At 45.8% G+C, this 27,041-nt stretch overlaps 1 protein-coding gene across 4 annotated transcripts in view; it reads left to right on the top strand.

Annotated features, from left to right (window-relative positions):
• The window catches only part of GRIA3 (glutamate ionotropic receptor AMPA type subunit 3), a 127,013-nt gene extending 99,972 nt beyond the window's left edge, over positions 1 to 27,041 (top strand). Inside the window, exons 13-16 of one of the 4 annotated variants that reach the window (XR_010745167.1) lie at positions 7,991 to 8,238; positions 8,797 to 8,911; positions 22,832 to 22,946; positions 25,081 to 25,166. Coding sequence is in view for 3 of the 4 variants with exons in the window: in XM_066333741.1 (XP_066189838.1) it covers positions 7,991 to 8,238; positions 22,832 to 22,946; positions 25,081 to 25,326 (609 nt within the window). In the remaining variant the exon portion in view is untranslated. Of the gene's footprint in view, positions 1 to 7,990; positions 8,239 to 8,796; positions 8,912 to 22,831; positions 22,947 to 25,080; positions 25,329 to 25,889 lie in introns of those variants that run through there. The other 3 variants (XM_066333741.1, XM_066333740.1, XM_066333739.1) reach the window with 3 other exon arrangements.

Raw genomic sequence — 27,041 nt, 5'->3', positions numbered from 1 at the left:
TTAAGCCATCAAAAGGATTTTGAAATACCTTCAGCTAAAAGCACAAGGGGGAAGTCCAAGCTCCCCTCCTGAACAGCAGAGCCTTGTGTTGGGCTGGGCAAGGAGGGGCTGAGGTGCCACCAGTGGCTGGAAATGCCACTTGTCCCCAGCTGGCAGCACCCACAGAGGATTCCCGTGCACAGAGGATTCCTGTGCACAGAGGATTCCCCGTGAACAGAGGATTGTGCACAGAGGATTCCCGTGCACAGAGGATTGTGCACAGAGGATTTCCCGTGAACAGAGGATTGTCACAGAGGATTCCCCGTGCACAGAATATTCCCCATGCACAGAGAATTCCCTGTTCCGGTGCCTCTGCTGTGGCTGACCAGGCTGGTGCCCAGCAGAAGGAGCACAGCCCCATCCCAGAGCCAGGAGTTATGACCCTAATGCCTTCGGAGGACCAGTGTGTTACACCCTGTCACAAGTTAAAGGGCTCATTGCTTTCCTCTGGTGATGAGGTTGTGCGAAGACAGAAGGGAAATAAATTCCACGAGCAAACAGTTTAGGTAAGGAGAAGCCTTGGGTTATAAACCCATAGATGCCACACGGTTTTTATGCATTCTGCAATCACACGATATTGGGATCATCATTAGAGCCTGTTAAAAGCACTGTTGTGAACTCTGTGCACACAGCACTGAGGATTTCATCTGTAGTTAAACTCTTTGATTTTTAATTTCATAATTTATTTTGCTAGTGAAGATGAAGGACTTGTTTCTAGCACAGCCGTCATACAAATGTTTTGCTTTTGCCTTAGGATAAAACTATGATTAGCAGTTTGGAGCTTTCTGTGTGCTTGACATCGAGCAAAACAACACAGTCATCATAACAAATTCCTGACAAAAATATTGAAGTGTGATTGTATTTATGGGCTTTAAAGAATAGAACATCACAGAAAAGTGGTAGCTTCAAAGATGAGTTTTATAGATCTAAGATACGCAATGTGGCAGTGGTTAATCATAAAAAGTACTGTGGTTTAACTGTTTTCAACACAGAAGGTGTGAAAATTTTATTCAGCCATATATTTTCTCTCTCTTCCCCTCTTTGATATAGGTGGGAGCATGTACAAATATTAAAAGGTGAATGAATGTGTGCAGAGAGATCAGAGCCTCTCCATTGCATGGATGATAGATGCTCTGCTTGTGGGGTTTGTTTAATCTCTTGAACCTCCCTTCTGCCACATGGCCAACAGGCAGTTTTAAAGGCAACAGGAAATCAAATGTGACATAATTGCAAAAGAAATGGTTTCCCATGAAGTGATCTAATGTCTTTAGGCCTACAGATTGGAGAGGAAAATGTATCCTTACAGGAAATAAAATTAACAGCTAATCCATCATCCACGCCTTAGAAAGGAAGCATTTGAATGGTGCTGGGCTTAAGGTGGCTGAACCATTTTACTCATTTCAGCAGACAAGCCAGGATTTAGCAAAGCTTTCAGTCAGCACTTAGTAACAAATATTCTAATAACTCTCCCCATTTTCTTCAATAACAGATGGCATTTGTCTGTCAGATCTTGTGTTTGTGGTTTAGGCTTTCCAGTTCACCTCTGTCTCCATCCCAGCAGTCACCCTCTGTAAGAGCAGGTCTGGGAGCCAGGTAGTGAACGGGAATGTGGGCGCAGCAGCAGTGGGTTAACACTGTAACTGTGTCTGTACCACAGAGGCATGCATAGAGTGCCTGGGGGGAAAAGCACTTGCTGTTTGAATGCTCTGCCTTTTGGAGAGCAGCTCTATGATAATGATAACGACAACGACATTGCACAGGACAGGAGGACCCTGGTTTTTCAAGTCTCTACTACTTTATGTAATGCTGCTGTGTCACATTAGTACATGCTAATTAGAGATTCATTTAAAATACATGGGTGCTGATAAATGACTCACAGCACTGCTACTGTTACTTTTGAATAATTAGAAAATACATGAAGGTTTAGAAGCTCCAATGATGTGAATAGGAAACATCCTCTCTTGCAGTCCTCTGGGATTTCTCCATCATTGCGTGTATATTGGCCTTTTCTGTCTGCAGCTGAAAACTCATTAGACCTGACAGTGTTCAGATCATGTGCTGGAAATGCCGTTCTCTGTTAATTTATTACGGGCCAAATCCAGAGCAGGGCTGGTTGTGCTGCTCAGTTGCCAGACAAGACAACTCTGCTGAATATGTCACTGCTGGAAAGATGCCCCTTAGCCTGCAGGCTGACGTAAGGCTCCCTGCAGCCAGCTGAGTGTGTGCTGCTGCTGCTCCCCAGGCAGACAGACAGACAGGCAGGCAGGCAGGCAGGCAGGCAGATAGGCTTACCCAGCACAGCTGTCCACATCCCTGGCATGTGCCACCCAGCCCCTCTTACTCCCCTGCCACTGCTTCCTAGGGGCTTCTGAGTCACAGAGGATTTACAAAGGCAGCTTGTCTCTGGTAAAGACTTTCATTTTAATTTCCCAATCAGCATTGCAACAAGGAGCAGTGGATGGCAGCAATAAACTGAGGAGATGAATATAGTCTGAAGTTCAGTGTTGTGCCAGAAAAGGACGTCTTAAAATCTTGATTTCCATTGTGCTGCTCAGACTGTTAGTGACATGTCAGCGGTGTCTGGTTGCAGCTGGAGTGACTCTGTGGTTGTCTGTGTGAGCAGAGCTCACTGCACAAAGGGTGCCTGCTAAAGCAGCAACTGCACATCACCCTCCTGCTGCCGAAGGTCACACATGGAAAAGGACCAGGAAGAAAGTCTCAAAACACAACTCCTTAAATATTGTATCATTTCTCCAGGACACTTTATTTTGTAATCAGGCCACTGTCTGTGTCAGGTGTGGAAAAACTAATGATGCTGAAGCCTGGAGGGGTTTTATTAGGCTGCTTCCTCAGCTGTTTGGGTGGGCAGCACTGCTGTGGAGTGTCCACCATTACCACCTGCACCAGCCCCCTGCTGGACTCCCCACCTCAGCCCCATATAGGGGTAGTCTGCATCTTGACATAGGGGATTCTAGAGAAAAGCAGCAGCCATGGGGTTTGCAGGCCTGATATTTCTGCTCTCTGGGCTTCATTTGCCCCAACTGGGAAAGAAAAATGTCATTTCTAAAGCCTAATTTATCACTTGAGCAAGAAACCAACATGACAATGTCTCCCATCATATGCTTGGCTGCAGAGTATTAGTCCCCAGGTCACCGTTTCTTTTACATGTGTGCATATACTTCCAAAGATTTGTGTGTTCCTACAAACACAGACTAGATTACATGTGCATGCTTGAACCTTGCTTTTCTGTGGCATCCCACAAATTCATAAACTGTGGGTAGAGATTGGTGGACTTGGGGTTTGGCCTTGCTAGAAGAGAAATGCCCTGACCTACTTTCTTCTGCCGAGAATGTAATAAAAGCAAGAGGTTCATGTAATGATGGGATTGATTTTTCTGTCCATATAGGTAAGTAAATTGCTGGCATCACAAGTTATCTGTGGCTAAAAGCTGTGACATTGATCTATTAGACTCTGCCCTATGACCTTCAGTAAATGACATCTCTGCTTTCATGTCCTCACTGGGGAAAGGGGACTAATGGTGCCCTCTGGCCTTCATGAGACCTACTTTTACCTTCTCAGTAAAGGGCAGGCAGAGGGGTCTTACAAATAATATTTATCATGTTCTTAAGTAGTATCATCATTATTCTGGCCTCCAAGTGCTCCAGGGCTAAGACTGGGCTGAGGGCTCCCACCAGTGTCCCTCACTCCCCCTCTGAGGCAGCAGTGCCAGGGCTGACTCAACATCAGGCTTGGAGGGGAGTGGAGAGGCATCAAATCAAAGCCAAATCGAACCAGCAAACACAGTGGTGCCACCCAATTGCAATTTGCCATATTAGAGGTTCAGTCAAGCAGCTAAACCCAGTGGATCTCAGTGGGGCCTGAGCCAGGCAGCAGCATGGGTACCAAGGCAGTCTCTTGGCAGTTTTTTCATTCCTGCTTTTAATGGTTCATAAGCTCCTGGACTCATTAGCTGCCGCAGATGTGGAGGAAAAGCAGTGAGTCATGGTAATGAAGCTGCAGTTCACACTTAACTGCCCAAGTTCACCCCAGTGAGGTGTGCATCTATACAAAGTGAGGTGTGCATCTGGATAAAGGCACGCACCATGTATAATTCAAATTAAATACCTGCACTGGTTTTAGTATGGACCTTTGTGTTTTGTATCAGCAGCATCTGTCTGACTTAAGGGCTGAGAATTTCCCTGTTAAGGTGCAATAATGTGTTCACAGGGCCCGTGCAGCAGAGGACAGTGGTAAGTCTGCTGCTCTATGACCTTTACTGATGTCTCTGCCTGCCTTTATATGTGGGCTGCAATCAGGATGCTCCACATGCTTTTTTATTTTGCTACACTTTGTTTATCACTCTTAGTTTTGAAGGCAGAGGTAAAAAAATAACATCAGTGTAATCTAGTTTTTTTCAAAGTATAAAACAGAGAATATATAACTGGATTTTTAAAACAAAATTTATTTGGCTGGATGATCAACAACCCTCACCTATAGGAGAACAATTTGAGCTTGACTGCTGGGAAATCACTTCCTGGTGCCTGTCATAAGAAATTAAGGACCATTTTAGTCATTTTTAGTAAAATATCCCAGCGGATTGTACAAGGAGACATTTTGAAGACCTACGGGTTGTGGAGGAGGTGGTAGGGAGAACTGAACATTCTAAAATGGCAAAGGACATCCCTGTAACATACTTTAACTATAAAGGAAAAATGTTGCTTCCTTCAAACACAACAGCTTCACCCCTACTCAGTAGTGAAGGAGGTGACACAGTGTCACTTTTAGCAGAAGTGTGAGACAGATGTCTGCAGGGGGGAAGGGAATTCAGTCACTGGGAGAAGGTTTCATATTTTACAGCTAAATGAAACCAATGTCAAGGAGTTGTCCAAGATGTACTGGGGTTTGCTGTGTATCTCCAGGTGATTTGGAATGTGCAAAAGTGAAACCAAGGCACCAGGTCTAGCCCAGCTGGAGCCACGTTTGTGGGTACTGGGTTTTTTGGGTTTTGGATAGACTGAAGAAATAGCTACAACTGAGAGGAGGCAAACTTGTCTCATTCCCATGCCTGTATCACCAGCCCTGACTGGCCACTCTCTTGGGTGCTGCCACACACTGTGGCTGATTTTCATTTCACTGCTGGAGCCAACCACACATCAAAACTAGGAGAATTAGAATGAAAGACGGTGTTAAAATTGTGGACTGATGGAACTGGCATCTTCTCTCCAAATGAATGCATTGCTACCCAGAAGCAACGTGTATTTAGGTGTCAATTAGTAACAGGCCAAGTGCAGTGAGTCCTTGGCACGAGAGCTGCTGGCTCTGCTGACACAGAACAGAGCTGCTGCACCCTTGGCTGTGGTGTTTGTGGCTCTTACTTCTGCATAAACATATCCAAATAAAGGAGGGAAGAAAGAGCCAGCATTATTGACAAAGCAAAGGCCAGTTCTATTTTTATCTGCAGTAAGGCTGCGATAATGAAAAGATGCTTTAATGTGTCTCAGGGCCTAGATGAAACACTGAAAATGTTGCTTTTAAGAAAAAATTATAATAATATCCCCTCGAAATCCCAAGGAAATGCATGTGGCAGCCTTCTGGAGAGCAATATCAAAGAAATAGGAGTTGCAGAGCATAGGAAGTTACTGCAGCTATGGGCTTTGAATTGGCTTAAATCTTTGCTTTTAAGGTTTTTTTCCTAAGTATCTTTCAAAGTAACACTTTATTGACAGGGAAAATGTTTTACTGCCACTGAACTCTAGCAACAGTGCAGATCTGTCAGACCATGCCTTGTTTTGGAGTGCAAATCCTTTCTCTGTGGTTGCTTCTGCTGTCTGGCCCCTCTAACGGGTGTCAGACTCCTAGGGGGGCTGGGAGAGGCAGTGTGAACGTCTGCAGAGGGGGACAGATGGGTAAGAATGTTCCTTCAACGCAGAATTTGGAGCTTTAGTTAGGAAAGACATTTTTCTTTTCTGAAAGTCTTTTAGGAGCTTCTGGGGTGTTTGGGTTTTGTTAAGGCAACTGGAAAATTGGAAAAAATATTTACTAAAAATACAATTTGTCATTTTATCCCATTGCATCTTTGACCAGATTTAATCAACTGTTTTTTTCATGGCATTTCAAAAGCAGGTTTAAAATGTGGCTCCAGGAGCAGAAAATGCCCTAGAGCATTTCTGAGCATGTGTGCAGGTGTCACAGCTCTGGTGTCTGGTGGCACTTTCCCTTTCTCCAAGAAGCCTCATCATAAGTAATTACTTCCACCTTATTATGAATTAGGGGGAATGGCTGCAGAAAGCAGCACTAACCAAGCAGGACTCAGTGGCCAGAGCCCATCATATCCTTGGCCCTCTCTCTCAGGACCCCTGGGATCCTCAGCCAGGCTGTGCTCCGAAGCATTCCAGGCCCCAGCTATATCCCTCTTTGTCCTGATGCTGGGCAAACAAACTATACAACACCTCTTTATTCAGGAGATGCTCTGACGTTTTTCACACCCACCACCCAGCCAGCCTCTCTTGTAACTGGGCTGTATTGTTGTCTCTCTGATTTCCTGGCGTCAGATGGGCTGATTTTAATTGGTTTGCATTTTCAGTTGTTTTTCAGTTCGTCAGGAAGGATAAAATAAAATCCTGCCCTCCGTGCTCTTCTCTATCCACCATAGCACCACCAGCTGAGCATGTTAATCTGACGAGCAGTGCAGGCAGGGCTTACTCCCTGGGAAGTGTTTGGAGGCTGGTTGTTAAGCATTACATTATTCAAAATGCATTAAATTGTCCTGAATGAGAAGGAAACACGTCTTGATCATCAAGCTGATGGACATTAGCAGTCTTCCACCACAAGTTTGCTAAATTTGAACTAGATTTAGCTACTGCCTGCTTCATTCCTATTCTGCAAGGAAAGCTGTGGACAGGGAACTGGCAAGGAATAGAAGGCATAAATTCGAGGTACCCACAACTTGGACTGAAAGTCTTACGTAAATCCTTAGGATTTCTAGACTTTGGAGAAATGCAGTTGGCATTACTGCCTTCTGTTGACCAAGCAGGAAAGTTTAACTGGTAGTCCAGGATACAAATTCTTGACAGTCTGGAGGTGGCTTTGAGATCTGAGGGTGGCTTAAATGTTACTGGTGGGGAAGAGCGAGAAGGGGAAGTAACACATTTCTTAACATTTCCAGGTTTACAAAGCTTGTATGCTGAGCTAGAGGCTCTTTGGGTTTGCTCAGTCTCAAAACAGGGAAATCAGGAAAAAATATAGATGGGTGACAGGTAGTTAACCAGCAATTTTTTTCAGCTTATTGCTAATATCTGTGTTTGATGTCTTTTAGGAAAATGAGAAACTAAATTTTGAATATTTGACTATGGATTCGTAAAAGATTTTGTAGTGACTTTTTATATCCCTTGTTTGAGCATCTCTATTGGCACTAGAATGTCATGGTCTGCTGTATCATAGACTGTGCCATGACCACTGTGAAAAACACTCTCCTGCCTTGCTGAAAACTTGTAACAAGCAAAAGCCAGCCCTTCCTAGCTGCAGTTAGTGAAAAAACCACAATGCTGAGGGTTTGTGTGAAGAGGAGAGGCTCCTTTTGCACCTATTGGCCATGATGGATGAGCTGGGATTTCCCATCCTCCCTCTGGCTGGGTGCAGAGCAGCACACGGGCAGATAAAGCAGGGCAGAACAGGAGCCAAGGCTGGGACGGGCACACACCATCGCTCATTCCGAGGCTGCCAGTTACTCAGCAGTCATAGAATAAATGTCTGAGGTATGTTTCACCTCCTCAAACATTCTGTCGTTTGGGCTTTGTTCAGGGGGCAATGTATCTCTCTCCAAGCTACCTCGGCTTTTTTTATCTGATAGCTTAATCAGGTACAGGGTGTGATTATGCCTCTGAGCCAGCTAAGCCCAGGGAGCTCAGTCTTGCCCACACGACTCCTCCTTTCCCTCCTGTGTCTCTCCCAGAGGTCCAAGATAGCGGTGTATGAGAAGATGTGGTCGTACATGAAGTCGGCGGAGCCGTCGGTGTTCACCAAGACGACGGCGGACGGGGTGGCACGGGTGCGCAAGTCCAAGGGCAAGTTCGCCTTCCTGCTGGAGTCCACCATGAATGAGTACATCGAGCAGCGCAAGCCCTGTGACACCATGAAAGTCGGAGGCAACCTGGATTCCAAGGGCTATGGTGTAGCAACCCCCAAAGGCTCAGCATTAAGGTGGGTGGAATAATATAACAATATCCATGTTGTTATAGTATTCCACCTACCCTGATGTATTGTGTTGTCATTTTCTTTCTTGTGGATTTTGAGGTAACTTAAAAGTTTAAAATCTTCAATATTCCATGGAGTTAAATAAGACGGTAAATTATGGTTTCGTTTATTTAATGCATCCATTTTTTTGTGTTCTCTTCGTGTTGTCCTCTCTGATTGTTTGTTGCTGTTTTAATTTTACAGTTCAATGGCTTTTTCAATTTAAATGGTAAAAGCCAAGTTAACCTGCCATATGTGACGAATGTTAACTGCATGATGTGGTGTTCTTGTTACTTTTTTTCTCAAAGACAATTTCCCCATCCCGCACACTTCAGTTTTGAGCAAATGTTATCCTCCATGCCACCTTCCAATATTTAACCCTGTATTTGCTGTACAGACATTTTGATAGCTCCACGTTCTGTGAAATTTTAGCCAATTTGTCCTCTTGTGCTCCTTTTTTTATACGTTACGATTTCCTAAGCATTTGTGCATTTTTTCTTACAAGTTATGTTTTATCGTTTCAAGAAATGCTGTTAACCTGGCAGTATTAAAACTGAATGAGCAAGGCCTCTTGGACAAATTGAAAAACAAATGGTGGTACGACAAAGGAGAGTGCGGCAGCGGGGGAGGTGACTCCAAGGTCAGCCTCAATGTCACCACAATCGGGTACCTTAGCAAAGAGTAATCGGCAAGGCTGTTATTTCGCTTCTCAAGACAAAAAAATCAAAAAGAAAGCAGATGAAAGCTATTTCACTAATTGTGGTGGGGGAAAAAAAGCTATTTTCTTGCTCAGTAGCTCTTTCAAAGAAACGGTCTTATTCAATATCATCAGAGGGTTTGTTCAAGCTTGGAAACCTTATTTAACTAACAGATAGAAAGTCTAGTGTTGGTGGGACCTACACAGAGTAAATCAGTGAGGTAACTGTATGAGAAACCAATTTTCATCTCTGGTCACCTCTGAGGGCAAGGGTTTATGAGGGTTTTTTTGCCAGGACCAGCTGTGCCAGCACAGACTTGGAGGTGAAAGAGCTCCTGTTTCCTTTGCCCTTTTGGGGAGGTTTTGGAAATTTTGCCTGAGGTATTCAAATGTCACCTTTTGTACAGCACTAACTAGACTTCTGCACACTCCAGTGCAGGAGCCCTGTACCTGTGTTTGACATGCCTTTGATAGAGATGTGGACTCAAATCTGGCTCCAGTGGCAGCAGTGGCAGCCTTATCACTGCCTTCTGCTGAGCTGAGCCTTCCAGGCAGCCTGTACTGTACCTTCACAGAGTTGCTTCATGAGCTCATGTATTGCAAATGTTAAACTAGTGTGCTTTCCTCTTGCCAGCTTTGCCTTGGAGGACTGGCAGTTTCTGCAGTCTTTAACCCCGCGAGGATATGCTATAGCTGGAGTTGACTGGGTGCTCTTGGTCACCTTGGGTGCAGGAATTACCAAGAAAATTAATTTAAATTACATTGTTATACTGAAAAGTACTGAAATTCATTTTTATAGTGACACTCTGCTACATCTAGTAAAACCAGATCTTTAGGGAGCAATAACTCCTAATCTGTCCAATAAAAATGCTTCAGATTTGGTCCAAAATCAATAATAACAGTAAACTGCAGTTTCGGACAATTACTGCAAATTACTGCTGCAATCTATTAATAAGAGTTGCATACAGTTGGCTACATAGGAAATTGCTCAGCCCGTCATGTCTGCTGTTAGCAAAAGCCACTGTGTAATATTAAAGGAAGGAAAAGCTCTTGAATTTGGATTGATTCAGTAGCTGGAGGTCTGCAGTGCTCAGCAGCAGCCTGGAGATGAGCACAAGCTTTTTCTTTTTTATGCTTTTTAGCTCTGCTGCTCATCCTTCACAGAATATTTTTATATGTCACATTTGCCAGTATATTAAATGTTTAATATCCTCCTGGGATCCAGCACCTCGTTGTCTAATGCTGCCTCCTTGAAAGAAAACTCTTCATACAAACCAGCTTCAATGAACTTCATTGCTTCAAGTTCATTGAATTAAACCCAGCCAATAACACTTATAGCCCTAAGGAAACTAAAAGAGGGCTTTTGAAATGGTCATAATTAGGGCAGGGCCATCCTTCTATTTTTCTTGTGCTGGAAGATGTTTTACAAAGAATGATGCTGTCTATTTGGCAGGCCCCTGGCGTGGTCAGGCAGTGTTGAAGGAATGAGTCTGGGGTGCTGTGGTGACATGAGCTGGTACCCAGAGAAGAGGGAAGGGGAGCAAACACAAAAATGTGTGTTTTGCTGGTTTGTGATGTCTGTCTGCAGTTTGTTGTAACACGCTGTGGTGAAGGACGAGTCTGAGCTACAGTCATCAGCTCCTGGGGCACAGCTCAGCTGGCAGAAGTCCCCAGGGAGGAGAACGTGGGATGCAGGAGACTTGGTCTCCCACCGAAGACTAAGCTAAGGCAGGCAGGGAAGGGGCTAGTTTCTAGAGGTGCGGTAAATCAAAGGGCTTTTTTGTTTCGAGGTGGCTTTTCCTTGGAGGTGTTTCTGTAGCCCCGAGTACCGCGGGCTGCCGCAGACGGGCAGAGCCTGCCCAGCCCGGCCGGAGCCGCTTCTCCTCCCGGGAAGGATCAGCCTGGCGCTGCTCCCGGAGTCTCGCTGGCCTCTCTCTCCTCGCTTGTCCTCCCACCAGAAGTTGCCCTCATCATCTCATTCCATCTCCGTGGTTAATTGTTTGCACGAGCACGGCTTCATTAGTCGGGCGTTCCGAGGGCTGGCAGCGCAGCCGTAGTGTTTCCCGTCGGCCGCGGGAGGTGTTGGCCGGGGCTCCGAGGCCGGCCGGGCGCATTGCCGGCTCGGGCAGCTCTCTCCAGCGGCCGGGCTGACGGCTCCTCTCTCAGCCCCGCCACTAGAGACCCGCCTTGGGGCGGCTGCCCGGGCCGCAATCGTGCCCGTCGGGCCGGGCGGGCGGAGCCGGCTCCTCGGGCTGTGCCCGTGACACTGTAGCTGGAACTGAACGCCGAGGTAAGTGAGTGTTCGCCTTGCCGTGCCGCTCTGTCGGGGCTGGCGTGTGCCCTGCTTGGTTCTGAGCCCTGAGCTCAGCCCTCGCCACCGCGCCTTCATCGCCCCGGGAGAATGAAACCGTGACTTCCATTTCCACAAGGACCTCGAGTCTTGCGGCGGGGAAAAGAAAAGGTATTCAACTGACTTTCTGCAGGTTTTGAATCTGTCGGTTTACGCAGAGTGTAAGGTTAGGCCCGTGGGCATTCTGTGTTCCTGGGGTTCACTGGTAATTCAAGACTAAAGAGACTGTGCCGTGTGACCGAGTTTGTTTGTTTTCGAGGCCTCAGCTGACACGTGTCTTGTTTTCAGTGCTGCCGGCCTGGGCCAGGGCTGGTGTGGAGCGGAGGGTGCCGAGGTGTGCTCTGCCGTGCCCTGTTGTACTGCCCTGCCGAAGGGGATTGCCCCTTGTACCAAGGCTGGAGGGAATGTGCCCCACCAGTGTGTAATTCTTCCGGGGTGTATGTCAGTACATGTGGGCTGACTTGGCTGATGCAGACGTTCTGGTGCATGCATCAAAACTTGTTCACTTAGCCCTCCTAAATGAGTGGGAATTTAGTTTCATGGCAAAATTATCCTCTCTTCAAATGCTCTTATACGTGCAAGCTGAGTTCTCAATCATGAGAGAATACAAAATAGCAGTTGTTAAAAAAGCATATTGCAGGAAATACGTTGCAGTGTATTACAAGTTTGGAAACTAATTACTTTGTTTATTATACAATCCTATAACCTTGGAGCTGAGTGATAGCTGAATAGGGATTTAACAAGGGTTAGACAAAAGGGGATGCAGGCGGTGGTCACAGCCTGAGTGACTTGAGCAAAACATTATTCAGTTGCATAGGAACAATTTTCTGCTCAAATTCCTGTAGTTCTGCTGTTGATAAATCCATTGTATTCTTATACCTGCATGGTAACATTTATTGACAACCAACATGGAAGGAGAATGTTTGAGTGCAGCTTCTCACCAACTTCACATGCCAAGATTCCTTGCTAATTATTTTACTTAATTTCTTTAATATATTCTTTTTTAGGCTGATACCTCTTTTGGAGTGCATCAAAGAAATGGCATGCAATGTAATATTGTTTCATTTCCCAATTGTTTCTGTTTAATCATGGAATTACTTTTGCAGTGTGCTAGTTGAGTTCTCAGAGCTGTGCTCCATACAATATCCCATTCCCAAGACCTTCGGAGCTGTGAGTGTGGCCATTAGCAGATGGGATCTGTTCCCCCGTGTCTGTGTGCTGGTTTCTTTGATACATTTTCAGCACAGCCGTTAGCATTTGCAGCATAATTTTTTTTAAGTGGCATATTTTTAGAAGAAATCTGTTATGCTTTATTTTAGCTGATACCTGATGCCTAAAGAGCACCATTCCCAAACATGTCATGCATAAAAGAGAACATTTGAGGAAATGGCTATCTTAAAAAGATGCAGCACGATTTATTTGAGCAATTTGTTTGAAATTATGTTCATCAGCATGAATTTCCTTGTCATCCATTCTATAGGCCTGCGTTATGAGCTGGAAAAAGATAAAATGGCTGATCAGAGCCAGTGACAGTAACACAGAGCTAATTCATGCTCAGAGCTGGGAAAATAATATGAAATAACTGTATTATGCAAATTAGTGACAAAGCAAAATAATGCTTTAAAAAGAAGACACCAGAATTTTGGTTTAATTGACAGCTATTACTCTATAGCATATTAGGAGATAATACTGTGTATGTTTTGTGCCACTGATGAAGACTTAATGCTCTAGGAGTTCATTGGAGCATCTTAGAGCACTGCCAAGAAGGGCAGAGAGCCTGCTCTGGTTTGCAGAAACGGCAAGTGCTGTTATGCAGATCGTTGAGGGTATTTTCCTGGAAATGGAACTGGGAGAAGCAGCACGATAATCTGGGAAGAGTAGGTTGGCTACGCTGGGAAGGAGTTGGTAAAGTCAGAACCGGCGGTGTCCAAGAATTTGGAACTGTTTCGTTTTGCCGGTATAACCTTTAGCACCGTGGAGATGGACTTTGCTGCCTTGCCAAAGCCAGCTCCAGGCCTGGGCGTGCAAGGAGACCTGTTTGTGCAGCATTAATTGTGGCAGACCTGGGGCTCAGACGCCCTGTCCTGCCTTTATGGCAGCAAGACATCTTAAAGACCTGTTAATTGTGCACTCCTTTTGATAATAGCTGTGGTGCTTAGCAGTTAATTTCCGTAGATTGCTTACATGAGTCATTTATCCTGCACCGTAAGTGTCGGTGTGGGAAAAATCAAGGCGGAAGGCTCTGTACAGGAAAAGGGAAAAAGGAGAAGCAGCAGCTGGAAGTGGAGCTCCCAGCAGCGGGAGCAGGGCTCTTCCTTTGAACGTCTCTCTGGGGGTCTGGCCTTGGTTGTTTCTCTTTAACTGCTGTCATTTAACATACAAAAGGAAAAGTAAATGCCTTTCTTCTTCTTCAGAGTGCCTCTAATGTTTCAGCATTGTGCTCACGTGGATGCAGGCACTGGTGCTGCTCTGTGTTTTCCCGTGGGCTGAATGCCTCTAGCTTTTGTACACACGGCATAGCTGTTCTTTGAATGTCTTGTGTAACTTTTGGACTAAGCAGCACTACCTGCAGCCTGCTGAGGAGCCAAGAGCAGGAGTCACAGAAGAGGCCGTTTCAAGAGGAAAATAAAGATGGGGGGAAAATTGGATGTGCCTAGAGACAAGAGAAAGAGAAGGTGAGGGGATAGCCGGCATGCAAGGTAAGTTGAGTCTCTTGCTCGTCCCCATCCAGGTTAGAAAGGACCCAGGCAATGGCAGGAAAGGTCCATGCTGCTCTTCCAGATGGTTCGAGTGTGATGTTGGGCACCTGCCCTCCTTTGCTCTTCCTTCTGCCCCCTCACCACATCGTACCTTAAGTGTCAGGCACTGCTGTGGTTGAGCTGCAGTGACTTGTTGTGGCCTGTATTTCCTCACCCAGTGGCTGTGCATTATTGCATTAGCACTTGGCACTTCTCTTAAATTGTGAGCCTGTTAGTACAGAGTTTGTTTGAGCTACATTAGTGAAACATGTAAGTATTCTTTCATAGAGACAGCTGCTGCTGCCAAACACAGGCTGCAAACTCTGCAGAGAGCAGAGGAACTTACAGCCTCAGCTGGTAACACATCTGGTTCTGTAGAGGTGTGCACAGAGTGCCTGTAGATGATGCAGTGACATCCTGCGCTCATTCAAACACCCAAATTTAAAATGTATACCTGTGGCCAAAGGAGAAACACTTCAGATTCCTCAAAAGTAAACTGAAGGCTCCAACCTGTAATTGCAGGTTACTCCTCCCAGTATTGGAGAGTATAACAGAGTTCTGTTCTGGAGAACGGTTGCAGCTACTGAATGCTCAGCAGGAACTAAACTCATGCCCTGGCAGGCAGGGAACTGCAGCCCCTGGATGCTCCTCACCATCACTCAGGGCCCCGGGTCCTTGGGCAGAGGGAGCTGCTGCTGGCTCTGCTGTTGAGGAAAAACAATATCCCCTGCCAGGGGATTTATCACTCTGTTTCCAAGCACTGCCCCAGCCATCAGCATGCAACATATTTCTTAGGTGGCTGTGGGATATATAGGGCTTGAGGCGCTGAGTTTTAATTTTCTAATTTTGCAAGGTCTTTGTCTTTCCAAACTAGATGGCTTTCACTTTTATCCCTTCCTCTGCCCATCCATAAAGCATTTCAGTCCCTCAAATGTTAAATCTTGGAGATGTGCAACTGCTCATAACACAGGGCAGGGAAAAAATGGTGTGGGTCTGAAGTGGTAGCAAAGAGCAACCAAGGGCTCATTACTTAAAAAGAAATGCCTTTTGCTTTTTTCAATTTTTAATTGAATATTAAATGTTCAGTGTGGAATACCAAAGATCACTTTTTGAGACAGAAGGTAGGAAATAGTGAGTGACAAGAAGGAACAGGGATTGATCCATATGGGTTTATGCCTGTATTCTCAGGGCTCTTCACTCCTGCCAGAGATACCAGGCAACTGTAGTCTTTTAACAAACATTGTGGGTTTGGATAACAAACCCATTTCCAAACAAAGTCTTCCCTATCCCTCACATGTGGGTGTGTCACAGAACATGAAGTCATGGCACAGAGACATTGCTAAATTGGTAAATTGCAACAGACGGATGATCTGATCTGGGCAAGAGCAGAGCCCTTGGACAATGCATTAGGTTTTGTATCTATTCAGAAGTTATTTCAGTAACAAGATCTGACAAAAAGTCCATTCAATAGTTACAGATCAGGCTGGGATTTATACAACTTGGGGGAATAAAGTGCCTTATTTGATTTAGAGAGGTCTTTAACCTCAAGCGATGCCCTCTAGGGAATAGTGCTGGATTTGGTGCATCTTCCTAGACTGTGTCTATCTTTATATTTTAACGATACCAAGATGGTTGTTAGTGAGATTTTTTATGGTATCCTGTCAAATTAAGCAGAAAGCCTGGGCTTGATTTCTGCCTTTGTCAGTCTCTGCAGAGCTGTGTGCCTGTGCAGTCTCAGGGATGCAGCAGTGGCCATTTGCCTCCTGGCAGGGCTGGAGGCCCCACTGAGCAGCACCTCCCCTGCCCCTGCCAGCTGGGTGGGGGAGGCTGGTGGTTCTGTGAAACGTGTGGCAGTGATGGATTTCTCTGCTCGGCTGATGCAGTGCCAGGCAGTGGTGCCGCTGTTCAGGGTCATTGAGGGCAGCTCAGTTAGTCAGAGCAGGGGGCTGATAGCACCAAGGTTGTGCCCTCAATCCCGCTATGGGCCTTTCACTTACGAGTTGGACTTAGTGGTTCTTGTAGGTCCCTTCCTGCTCAGAATATTCTGATTTTCTGTAATCTCTGTGCTCTTCAGGTGTTTGCCTCTTGGAGCATGGTAAATGTGGCACGTCCCACATGTGTATGGCAAGCTGCCCTCTGTGCTTCTCCTGAAGTTAGTGGGGATTAGCCAGTGACACCAGCAGGAGCAATTAATTCAGTGTTTCCAGTAGTTTTACCCAAGAATATTTTAGGAAGCATTTTGGATTTAGAAAATGCTTGTTTGTTTGCACCTTCCTTATTCCACTTGCCTTTCTCTGATACTGTGAGGTGGATTTTAGAAACCCAAGTGTTTAACATCTAAACTCTTTGATGTTATAATGATTTTGGTTTGGTTGTGCTGATGTCAGCAATCCCAGGGATGTTCCAGCCAGCAAGGACAGCTCTGGTCATAAGGAACAAAGTAAAGCATTTCTTACTGTAGAAGTGAGAGTGCTCTAAATATGTCAGATTCCTAAATAAAAAGGATTAGGCAAAACGAACAGGGATTATTTAATTACAAAACAACCGTATTATTATTTAATGATAAAACAAGTCAAAACCCACTTTGTAATGTGCTGACCAAGACCACCATGGACTCTCACCTCCTTAACATCACTGAGATTTAGACAGGAGGGTAATGAGCCCTTTGCAGAGGCTGAGCCCTTGGTGTGACCATGGGGCTTGGCTGGCGCAGCATCCTGATGTCACATTTAGTTAGGAGGGACAGATTTGCCAGAGGCCTCCTGTGGCTATCTGTTGCTTTGATGCCACAAATCAGCAATAAGTCTGGCCTAGCCAGATCCTAGACCAGATTTAGAGTTGTTCTGTGCCATGCAGTGTGACACAGCCAGAGCTTGGGGTTGTCTTTGACACTGTGATTTCACTTCTCCTGTGCACCCAAAGGGCGGTACCAAAGTACAGGGAATCACAAACAGCTTTGCTCCAAGTGCTGCAGCCCAAGTGATGTATGCCTGCATTTCCACAACACTTCTCCAGCCAGAGGAATTTATTGTCTTCTGTTGCACTGCTGGGAAACATGAACAAGGGCCTGTTGGTGACCACCCAGGATTGTGCATTGTGGGAGCTGCAGTGTTGAGTACACAGGGAGGTCTCTTAGCAAAGAACAGTTCTCCTGGTGACCATATTTGCTGTATATTTGGAGCCAGCATCCATCTGCTTTTGTGAGAAGGACTCCCACTGCCACTGGCCTTAAATTTCTTAGCTTCACCTCTGAATGAACTCTATTGCTGGGTGAGATGGCCCACATCTCCCCCTGTTGCTGCTGGGGACATAGATGGCGTCAAGGATGTCCTGGCCAAGCATCTCTGTGGAGCTCTCCTGTGCAGGGGCACTCAGGAGCAGTGAAGCTGCAGTGGTTTGAGCTCTTGCCTGGTGTCTGACATCTCCTGGGCCAGCCAGGCATCCCTCCTCCCTGCCTGAAGTGCTGACCAGGTCTGCTGCAGCTTGTGCTCTGCTATCCTGAGCCACAGCCTCAGGCACACACTGAAGAAAGGATGTTTTCAAGACCAGAGAGGAGCTCTCAATGCTAAATGTTATTCTGGTCTTCTTCAAGTTCATGGGTGATTTCTTTACCCTCTACCCCCCCAAAAAGCTATTTTTGGACTCTCAAGATGCTGCAAGCAACACAGTTGTGAAAAATGCCCAGCTGTACCCAGTGCACTGGATACTCCACAGAAAATCAGGAACCAGCTGATGGGTGAAGGAATACCTGCAGCTGTAAAACCCAGGTCGTGAGAGGTGCCAGGGCAGTCCCACAGCCTGGGAGATTCAGTGCAGCCTGTTGCACTGCCCTCCCCATCCTGTGCCACCCTGAGGAAGCCCTTTAACTGCTGCTTTGAAGAGCCTTGCTTGTTACATCTTTACTTTGCAGCTTGCTTTTCTGAAGGATTGCATCTAAAAATTCTAATGAATTCTGAGCAATGGTTCATCTGGTTTGAAAGGAACAGTGTGCTGTCTGCCGAGTTCATTCATTCTCCTTGGCACTGTTTGGTTTGGGTATAACATTTATATTACATGCAGTAGAGCATGGAATGGGCTGTGAATTATCCAAAGCTGTTCCAATCATCACTTAAATCTTTATAGATTGCAAGTAATAAACATAACTACAGTGTTGCTGAGACTTCATGCCACTCAAACACCAGTTAGAGCTGAAAAAAGTCTGCAGATTATTGGGTGAGATGTTCAAGTCCTAAGTGACTTCAGTTCCAAATTCTCACCTCCAGTGGTCACCGACCCCTTGTATCGCCTGCTGCGACTTGTGAGGACCAACCCAAAGACTGGCTACAAAGCACTGGCATCTTTCCTGGAAAATGGCCCTTTCCTGGCAGGATGGCAGTGTTCTTTTCATAAATTAACTGTGCTTTTCCAAGAAACTGCTCAGACTCTTCACTGCAGTCCAAGTTCCTTCAGGAAAGGGTCCTGTTTACAGCACTGGCACACAAACACGATGGCCAGGAACTGGAACTCAGCTGCCAGAAGGAGCAGCCTGGACAGCTTTTGCACTCGTGTGGGACTGCAGGCTGCTGGGCATGGCTTATGCAGGTAGAAGTTAGTGATGGCAGCAGGTAGAACATCTGCTTTGGGGTTATCTTCTTTAAATATGTGCAGGTGAAATCATGACAATTAACCTAAAAGGCCATTAATCACACCACTAAAAAACCTGTTGTGATTTATAATTTGAGAGGGTCAGAAGTTCTACCTTCCCACTTTTAGGACTAATAAATATCTGCTTCTTCAATGATTAATTTACTTGTCTTCTACTTCAAGCTTGTTCTGGCCAGAAAGAATGGAAAGAAATATTACAACAGCATCAGTTTTCTCAGTGGAGATAAAATTTACTGCAACTAACCTGGAACTGTGGCTTTGGTAAGAGGAGGCAAGGCAAGAAATCCCTCAGACAGGTAAGGCTGTCTCAAAGAGGAGAGAGTGGATGGACTGTGAGTCATTGTGTTCCCTCTTCACCATATTAATTGCATGAATGGAAGATGGGTAATAATGGAATATGAATGTAATAAATGCTCTGCAAAGAGTGTATAGCAGCTCCTTCTTCTGAGAAGGAGCATCTGCATGGTGAACATACTCCGCCTAGAAACAATGCCATGGTTTGTAAGGATCAGCCCGCATGACAAACTGCTGTAGCACTTCCTGAATTTGAGGGAGAGGTGGCCCCAGTTTTTAAAATGAATCAGCAGCTTTGGGGACCCAGCTCAGGGGTGAGATTTTAATGAGTTTGCTTTTCAAAAATCAGCTCACTCCATCAGTATCACCCTGCTGTCTGGGGCCACCAGCAGCAAAGGGCTTCTGGGTCTGTCCTGCACCCAGATGGGCTGAAGTGTAGCAGGAAGGAGGCCCAGGGCCACACAGCAAAAGGAGAAGGAGGTTCCCTTTGGGCTGGTGTCACATGAAATCTGGGAAAAGACTGGCACAGCTTGTTTTCTAGCAGTAGCTGATGGCTGAAGAGGGGAAGATTATGCTGCCAGCACCTGAACAGAGTCCTCTAAGAGGGTGGCAGAGAAACAAAACAGCTGAAACAGCAATAAAACCCACTTCTGTCAAGGTATAAAATCGTGTTTGTGGCAGTCTCTGCAAAGCCTATAAAACAGGTGGGCACTGATCTTAGGTTGTGCCTCTCTTAAACAAAACAACTGTAGCAGATGGCTTAATTCCCCTCTAAGGGCAGTACTACCCCATATGAGGCTCCTGGCATTGTTTCTCCAAACTCAAGCCTTGCAGTCATTTGTAGAAAAAAATCTTAGCAGGGTTTGGTGGAGCTGCCTAAGAGAACCAGCCTCACAGGTTTAAGCCTGGATGATTCAGATATATTCGATGAAAAGCTAAAGCAAGGAAACAACAACATCCTTCAGTTATGGGAAGGGAGAAAAACACTGCAAGTTTCTGGACAAGAATACCACCCTCTGAAATCCAAAATGCTGATACCCCAATCCAAATTGCCTTATCTCATTTTCTTGGCATACAGAGCACAACAAGAGAACACAAGCTCTCAAACCTCTGAACATTTTACTTTTATCAAAGCAGCCAAACTAACAGAGAGAGGTCTGGAAACCACACAGGGGAGATGAAAAAGAATCCAAATCATAAATTAAAGCATAGAAAAAACAGTGGAAGCCACCTAGGAAAGGTCTGAGGACTTAATGGGATACCCCATACAGCCCAACAACAGCAATGTAATTAAAAAAACTGAACCAGACTTGGCTCTCTGCATTTCCATCAGGATCTCGGCCAAAGCCATGACTGACTCTGACTGTTAAACTGAACCAGGCTAGACAGCTACCCAGAGATGAGCAATGGGAAAATGTGTCAGAGCCAGGCTCACTTTCCAGTATCTCTACTTACCTTGGGAATTTGGGATTTGAGGAGTCCATCTTGCACCAGCTCAGACTGGAGTCCTGAAGTGCTGGGCCAGGGGCTGCAGAGGCATCACACCTTCTCCCACCATAAGGTTTCTCAAATCCTGCTGGAAAGGAAGCAGTTCATGCATTAGGAGGTTTTGGGAATTTCTTGGAAGCAGGCAAAATTGTTCCTTAGGACTTTGATGAAACAAGCTGTATTTTGTGCTTCACAAATTGGTGCCTTTTCTTGCACATAGAGGGGCTGTTCTCACTCAGGTACAAGATACTCATCCCAGTGCCCTGCCCAGTGAAGGGCAGGGCAGCTGAGCCAAGGGAGGCTGGGAACTTGCTCAGGCAAATCTTGAGGTCATCTGTGTGCTGGGGGGACAGGACAGGCCAAGGCAGGGAGGGACAGGCAGCAGCTACCCTTTCATGTCTGACCTGGCTGCCCTGATCCCTCCCTGACCTGACCCTCCGGTACCAGCCCCTGTGGCAGGCAGGATGGGGACAGCCCCAGCACCAGAGAACACTGGCATGGTGACAGCTCCACCAGCAAAGCCTGGCTGGGTCTGAAGCAAGGAGTGACTCCTTGGCACCTGCCTGCCCATCCCACTCAGCTCCTCCTGCTAGGACACATGGATGGACCAAATCACCTCTCTGCTACCCAGGCTGAGGGAGTGTGGTACCTCACCTGGCAAACGGGGCTGTGACAAATGATAATGAAAACCCCAGTTTAGGCAAATTCCCATCTGTTTAGTTAAGATAATTTTAGTTTACTACTTTTTTTTTTTTTTTTCTTGGCAGTTGTGTGTGTGCAATTAGCTGCAATCTTGGCTTAAAAAAAATAAAGCACCCTAATTAGCATATTAAGCCTCCTCATTTCCCAATACTGTATAATGTTGTGAAAGCTAATCTATAATGTATTGGATGTTATGCAAATTTTCAGTACTCCGTATGGGGTTTACAAAGGTATGCAAATTAAAAATAGTGTTCGGAATAGGACTGGGGGGAGGGGAAAATTTGCACAATAGAATACGCAGGTAAGAAGAAAGGTGTTTATAACCTTCTCCCTATTGTTTGTGTATTCTCAGCTGCACAATGCTTTTCAAAGCTGGGAGATGTATTGCATAAAATCTCTACAAACTGGATAGTTTTTAAATGAAATTTAAAATGAGAGTACTGTTCTCTGAGCAGTAATTCACCCCACTCTCTGCTGGGGGTTTGAAGGGGAAGGTAAAGGCACTGAGCTCTCACTGGCATTGCAGGCACGGCTGCTTGCAGCGGTCACCAGGGATCCCCACACAGTCTGGCTGCCCAAGGGCTCCGTGGTGCCCAAGGGCTCCTGGCCAGGACCTGGTGTCACCGAGAGGGGCAGGAGTGTTCCCTGCACACCGGGGTGTTGGCAGTGTCTGGGGCCTGCGGTGATCCCCTTAATATTTTATAGCCCTACCTGTAGGGGGATGAGGGTGGAGCTGCAGCACAGCTGGCTGTCAGGGTGCCACAGCTGGCTGTCAGGGTGCCACAGCTGGCCGTTCTGGGTGCCACAGCCGGCTGTTCAGGATGCTGCTGGCTCCTGGTGGAGGAGCTGTGCCTGCTGCCAGGGCCGGGCCTGCAACCAGGGTCTGTCTCGTGTGGCTTGTCACTGCCACCGTTGGCTGTGTCCAGCTGAGAGTGCACAGCCAGCCCTGATTGATACTTAATTAGATTACAGCTGCCGCTTAAAAATAGCCATTTTATGAAGATAAAGTCTTGGCTGGTGTCAAGCTGAGCCCTGTGCAGGCCAGGAGTGAGTGGTGCTGCCTCTGCCTGGAAGCAGCAGGAAGCTCGGTGGGCAGTGCTGCCGCTGGGAACAGCTCTGGTCCCCACCTGGATGGCTTTTCCTGCAGTGTCAGCCCGGGGGAGTGACTGTGAGGGCTGGCAAATCCCTCACGGGGGTCCAGCCTGGGTGGTTTTGCTTTGCAGATGTGCACAGAGACCCGCCAGGCACGGAGGATCGGGGTTATGAGCGTTGTTCACCATAAGAAGCCCCAGTGGCAGGTGTGGGGCTGCTGTCTGTTAGTGCAATAGGGTCCTGCTGGATCAAACCCACCCAAATGTGTACAGCTACTGCCAGTGCCTGTGGTGCACCAGGGGAGATTGGCCTTGCTTTGTTTCTGCTGCCTTCATTTAACAGTGGGTGCCGATTACTCAAAGCGATATGGGCAGGACCTGGTAATGTAGAGATGCTCTAGCCTTAACTTAAGGGGATGATCCAGTTGCCTGCAGTGTAAATACTTTGTGGCCAGGAACCCTGCTTTATCGCTTTGTATAGTTTTAAAGTAGTTTAAAGATTGAATAACATAAAATAACATAATATAATGTTATTTATGTTATTTCCCACGTGAAGAACTCCTGTAAACCTTGCAGTATTGAAACTCAGTGAACAAGGCATCTTAGACAAGCTGAAAAACAAATGGTGGTACGATAAGGGTGAATGTGGAGCCAAGGACTCCGGAAGTAAGGTCAGTCGCTGAAGGTCTTTTTGTACTGATTAGCAATCACATTTTGACCCACTGTTTGTTTATACCAAGAATGACTTTCAAAAATTGCTATTTACATTTTGAAGGCTGAAAGAAAAGAATAGAAAAAAATAAGTCTCAGAACATGACAGCATTTTTCTTATATGCAGTAACAGACTGTAGTTGTAAGTATGTTTCACTGTGTGAGTATTTTGCTAGAAATATGCTAAGAGAAGACCCCAAAGCCTCCCAAGCTGGTGTCATTTAAATGTGCAAGTTTCAGCACAGTCACTGTCTATTATTTAGGCCAGCATCTTTTCTTATTTTTATTTTAAAAAAACCCCATTTTTGTTTCAAAATTATTACTTAGGTTCTCTACATGTCAGTTTGGGAAACAGTCACATGCTTGCTAAGGGCACAAATTTTCAGGACAGACAGCTGATTAGAAAAAAATGGGCCTCATCTGCCCTATTTGCCAATTCAGTTTGAAATTGGTTGGATTTAAAAAAAAAATCCAGAAGTACTAATGGTGAATCATTACCTAAATATTGTATAATCCCTTTTATACTGCTTTGAACCATTTTGCTGCTGTACTGTCCTGTCATCCACCAGCCATGCTATGGGGCTGTCCAGCCTCATGCAGGACCACCCAGGGCAGGTCCCACCCCTGCGGTGGATTGGCCCAGTAGCTGCACACTTAAATTGTAGGAAATATTTATATACACTATTCAGTTAAAAGGAAGATATTTAATTTTTTTATGCTTATAGATCCATTGGGGAGAAAAACTCTGTAAAAGTGCTGGGCTTGTTGGAGTGAAGGACACTTTCAAAGGCACCAAGAGGAGGAGGAATCCAGCTCCAGCTGAAATTGGTTGCAGTTGAGTGCCTAACTCCCCTGGTGCCTTTGGAAGTGCTCTCTGTAATCATTCAAACAGAAAACTATAATTTCAAAGCACCCTTTCAGTTTCAGAGAACAATTTCAATTTCCAGTGAGGCCAGTAATAAAATTTCATTGATTTCAGTAGGACTGGAAGTTGCTTAGGGCACAACACAGTAGCTGTTGTATCAGATAAATTTGGGATCATGGGATATCTGAACACACACCAGCTGCCAGAGGGAACTGTGATTGAAAAGAGGTATAAATTATTAGGATCTTTAGTTTAAATGGCAGGTTGTTTGCTACAACCACATCTATCCAACCTGCCTGTGAAACACACAGACACAAGGTGGATCATATTTTACTCTGACTATATGCAAATTTAGCTCTCCCTAGAGAGACTCGTTAACCGAGCTCTGTCAGCAGTGTCTTCTCTGGGCACAGACACAATTCTTTGGCACTGCCCGTCCACCCTGGCCAGTGCGGTGTGGCAGCCCAGCCAGCTGTGCCAGCCAGGAGCTGTTCCTGCCCACAGCCACCCAGCCATGCAGCAGCAGAAGGGTTGCAGCTCTGTTTAATCCCATTCCTGAACAATGTTTTAAAAAATGCAAGCTTCTCCCCCATCTGACATGTATTGAAGGAAGAGTAACCCTGACCAGTGATTTTTGTGTTACAATGTCCGGTTTCATTCAATAACCCACTCTCCAGAAGGTGCTAGTTTAGCTCAGGGCTCCACTACTTGACCTCTAAATAACTGACCATCTTTCTAGGGTGTTGTGGGTTTTTTTTGTCCCGAACTCTTGAAAAAAGGTAGTTAAGTTTAGCAGCATCTCAGGAATTTTACCTACATTGGCCAAACCCAAGTGTGTAGTGGTTTGGCTTTTTCTTTTTCTGGTTTTGTTGTGGCCTTCTGTAAATGCTACTGTTTGATGCAGCCCCTGGCACAGCTTTCCCCAGTGCCTTTGCTCCCAGGGGTGTTCGGCCATCGGCAGCCTTGCTCCGGGACACCAAAGGCCTGGGGAAGTCGGTGGCCAAGCCCCTCCTTGCCTTGGAGCCAGGCAGGTCCAGGCAGCGCAGGGTGGAGCTCAGAGCAGTCAGTGCTGGGGATGGGGGGCAGCACAGCTCCGGGGGCACTCAGCACTGAACACCATCAGTGTAGCTATTGCAGCCAGGGCCCGTGAAAAGCAGCCTGTTGTCTGTGTGTCTGTCTGTCTGTGCGCTGCTCCCAGCAGAGCTGACGGCCTGGCTGGTTTCTCTTAGGACAAGACGAGTGCTCTGAGCCTGAGCAATGTCGCTGGCGTGTTCTACATCCTTGTGGGGGGCCTGGGGCTGGCCATGATGGTGGCACTGATCGAGTTCTGCTACAAGTCCCGGGCCGAGTCCAAGCGAATGAAACTCACCAAGAACACGCAGAACTTCAAACCTGCCCCTGCCACCAACACCCAGAATTACGCCACCTACAGAGAAGGCTACAACGTGTACGGCACAGAAAGTGTGAAAATCTAGGGGTAGGCTGCCGGCTGGGATCAACCCTCTGGGCTTTCTGCTTTCTTTCCTTGATAGCTGTCTCTGCTGTTCTGTGTGTGCACCAGGGGCTGCTGCAGGAGGCTTTTGAAACACTATCTTGTGGCAGCTCTATTTCAATTTCTTCCCTGATCACAAGTAGGATCAGAAAGGTGCCGTTGTTCTGTTTTACACACAGGGAAGCTTTGTGCTGAAGTGAGTAATTCCTCTCTCCAGCATTGTGCTAGTTCAAATGAAAGTATTTTGTTAATTGCTTTAAAAATCACTATGATCAGAATTCTCATCTCTCTTGTTGCTGATCTCTTCCTCTTTGTTTTGTAAGCTATAATCAGGTCAGGTAAGTGCTTGTACAAGTTTCAAAAACCCCCTTGCAATAGAACCAAATCTTCTACAGTAGAATTTATAATTTCTAAAGCAGGAAAAGTAGAGATGAATTGCTGACAAATGATTCTGAAAAGGCCTGGTTAGCCCCTTGCCCACAGTCTGTGCCTCACCATGGCCCCTCGCTGCCAGGCAGTGATGAAATCTCTCTGGTTTTGTTTTAGATCTTCACCCTGACAGCATGCAAGACAAAAAGCAGCAGAGAATGTGGCTACTTCATGGATTTGGACCATCTGAGCCAGTTGTACTCTCTCCGAGGTGTCAGGCATGACACGCATTGATGATGGTGCAATGTACTTTTAATAGGAAAAACTGGTATTTTTCCTTCAGTGCCTTATGGAAGACTCTGAGACTCACAACAATGCAAACCATCACTGAAATATTCTTGCTTTGCTTCGAAGAAGTAAAAAAGAAGAAGAGAGGAAAAGAAAAGAAAAAGAGAAGAAAAAACCAAACAAATGAAAGGGAAAAAGAAAAGGACTGGTAACAAGATATTGGTATGTGAAAAAAAAAAAATCTTGTAAAAAAAGATCAGTGCAACAAAAGCCATTCTTTGATACCACTGCACAGTAACTGAACTCGTGTCCTGAAAGCAACCGCAGCTGGTTTCATCAGCCCCCCAATCGTATCAAATTCTGAAACTCCTCCTGACAAAAGCCTCAGAAATCTGCTGCGAGCAAATGTGGACTGGCCTGCCACTGCTTGTATCAGCTGATGTCAAGATGTTTCAGTATTTACTTACAGTGGTGTGATTTTCTTTTTTTTCTGAGCCACTCTAACCTCTCCAGCTAATTTGAGCAGTTCTGTATAGCAGCAAAAGGTGTAACACCTGAAGGAAAGAATCTGTGCATTCAAACCAATTAAGGTCAATGACTGTGAATCTGTAAATCCAAAAGAAAGTAATTTGTGGAACTGCATGTCTTGCTTCCAGATCAGTAAATTAATTTCTTTGACAAGGTAGCTAAAGTGCTGGCAGAAAATATTGCATTCCTTTTTTTTTTTTTGTTCTATCATCAGGCATACCTACAGGTGCTTTATTAAAATGACATTGGATGGCTTTTAAAATTAAAACAAAAAAGAAAAAGCCACTTGCTGTTTAAGTTCAGACCATATATCTTTTCTTGCTGTGCATTTGCATTTTAATTCACAGTTTAATATCAAGCAATGAAGCCAGAGAAGGGCAGGTTAGTTTTTCCCAGGCCTGTTCTGCCTCTCCACAGTTCTCTCTCCCAGCACCTGCTCAGCCAACGCTTCCCACTGATGGTCCCTGTGAAACAGGAATGAGGACAGAGGGCAGGAGCTCCAGGTAGAGCTGC

The sequence above is a fragment of the Sylvia atricapilla genome, chromosome 21 (genome assembly GCF_009819655.1).
Source record: "Sylvia atricapilla isolate bSylAtr1 chromosome 21, bSylAtr1.pri, whole genome shotgun sequence".
Classification (NCBI taxonomy): domain Eukaryota; kingdom Metazoa; phylum Chordata; class Aves; order Passeriformes; family Sylviidae; genus Sylvia; species Sylvia atricapilla.
The sequence above is the reverse complement of the archived record's forward strand: the minus strand, read 5'-3'. Positions and strand labels throughout refer to the sequence as shown.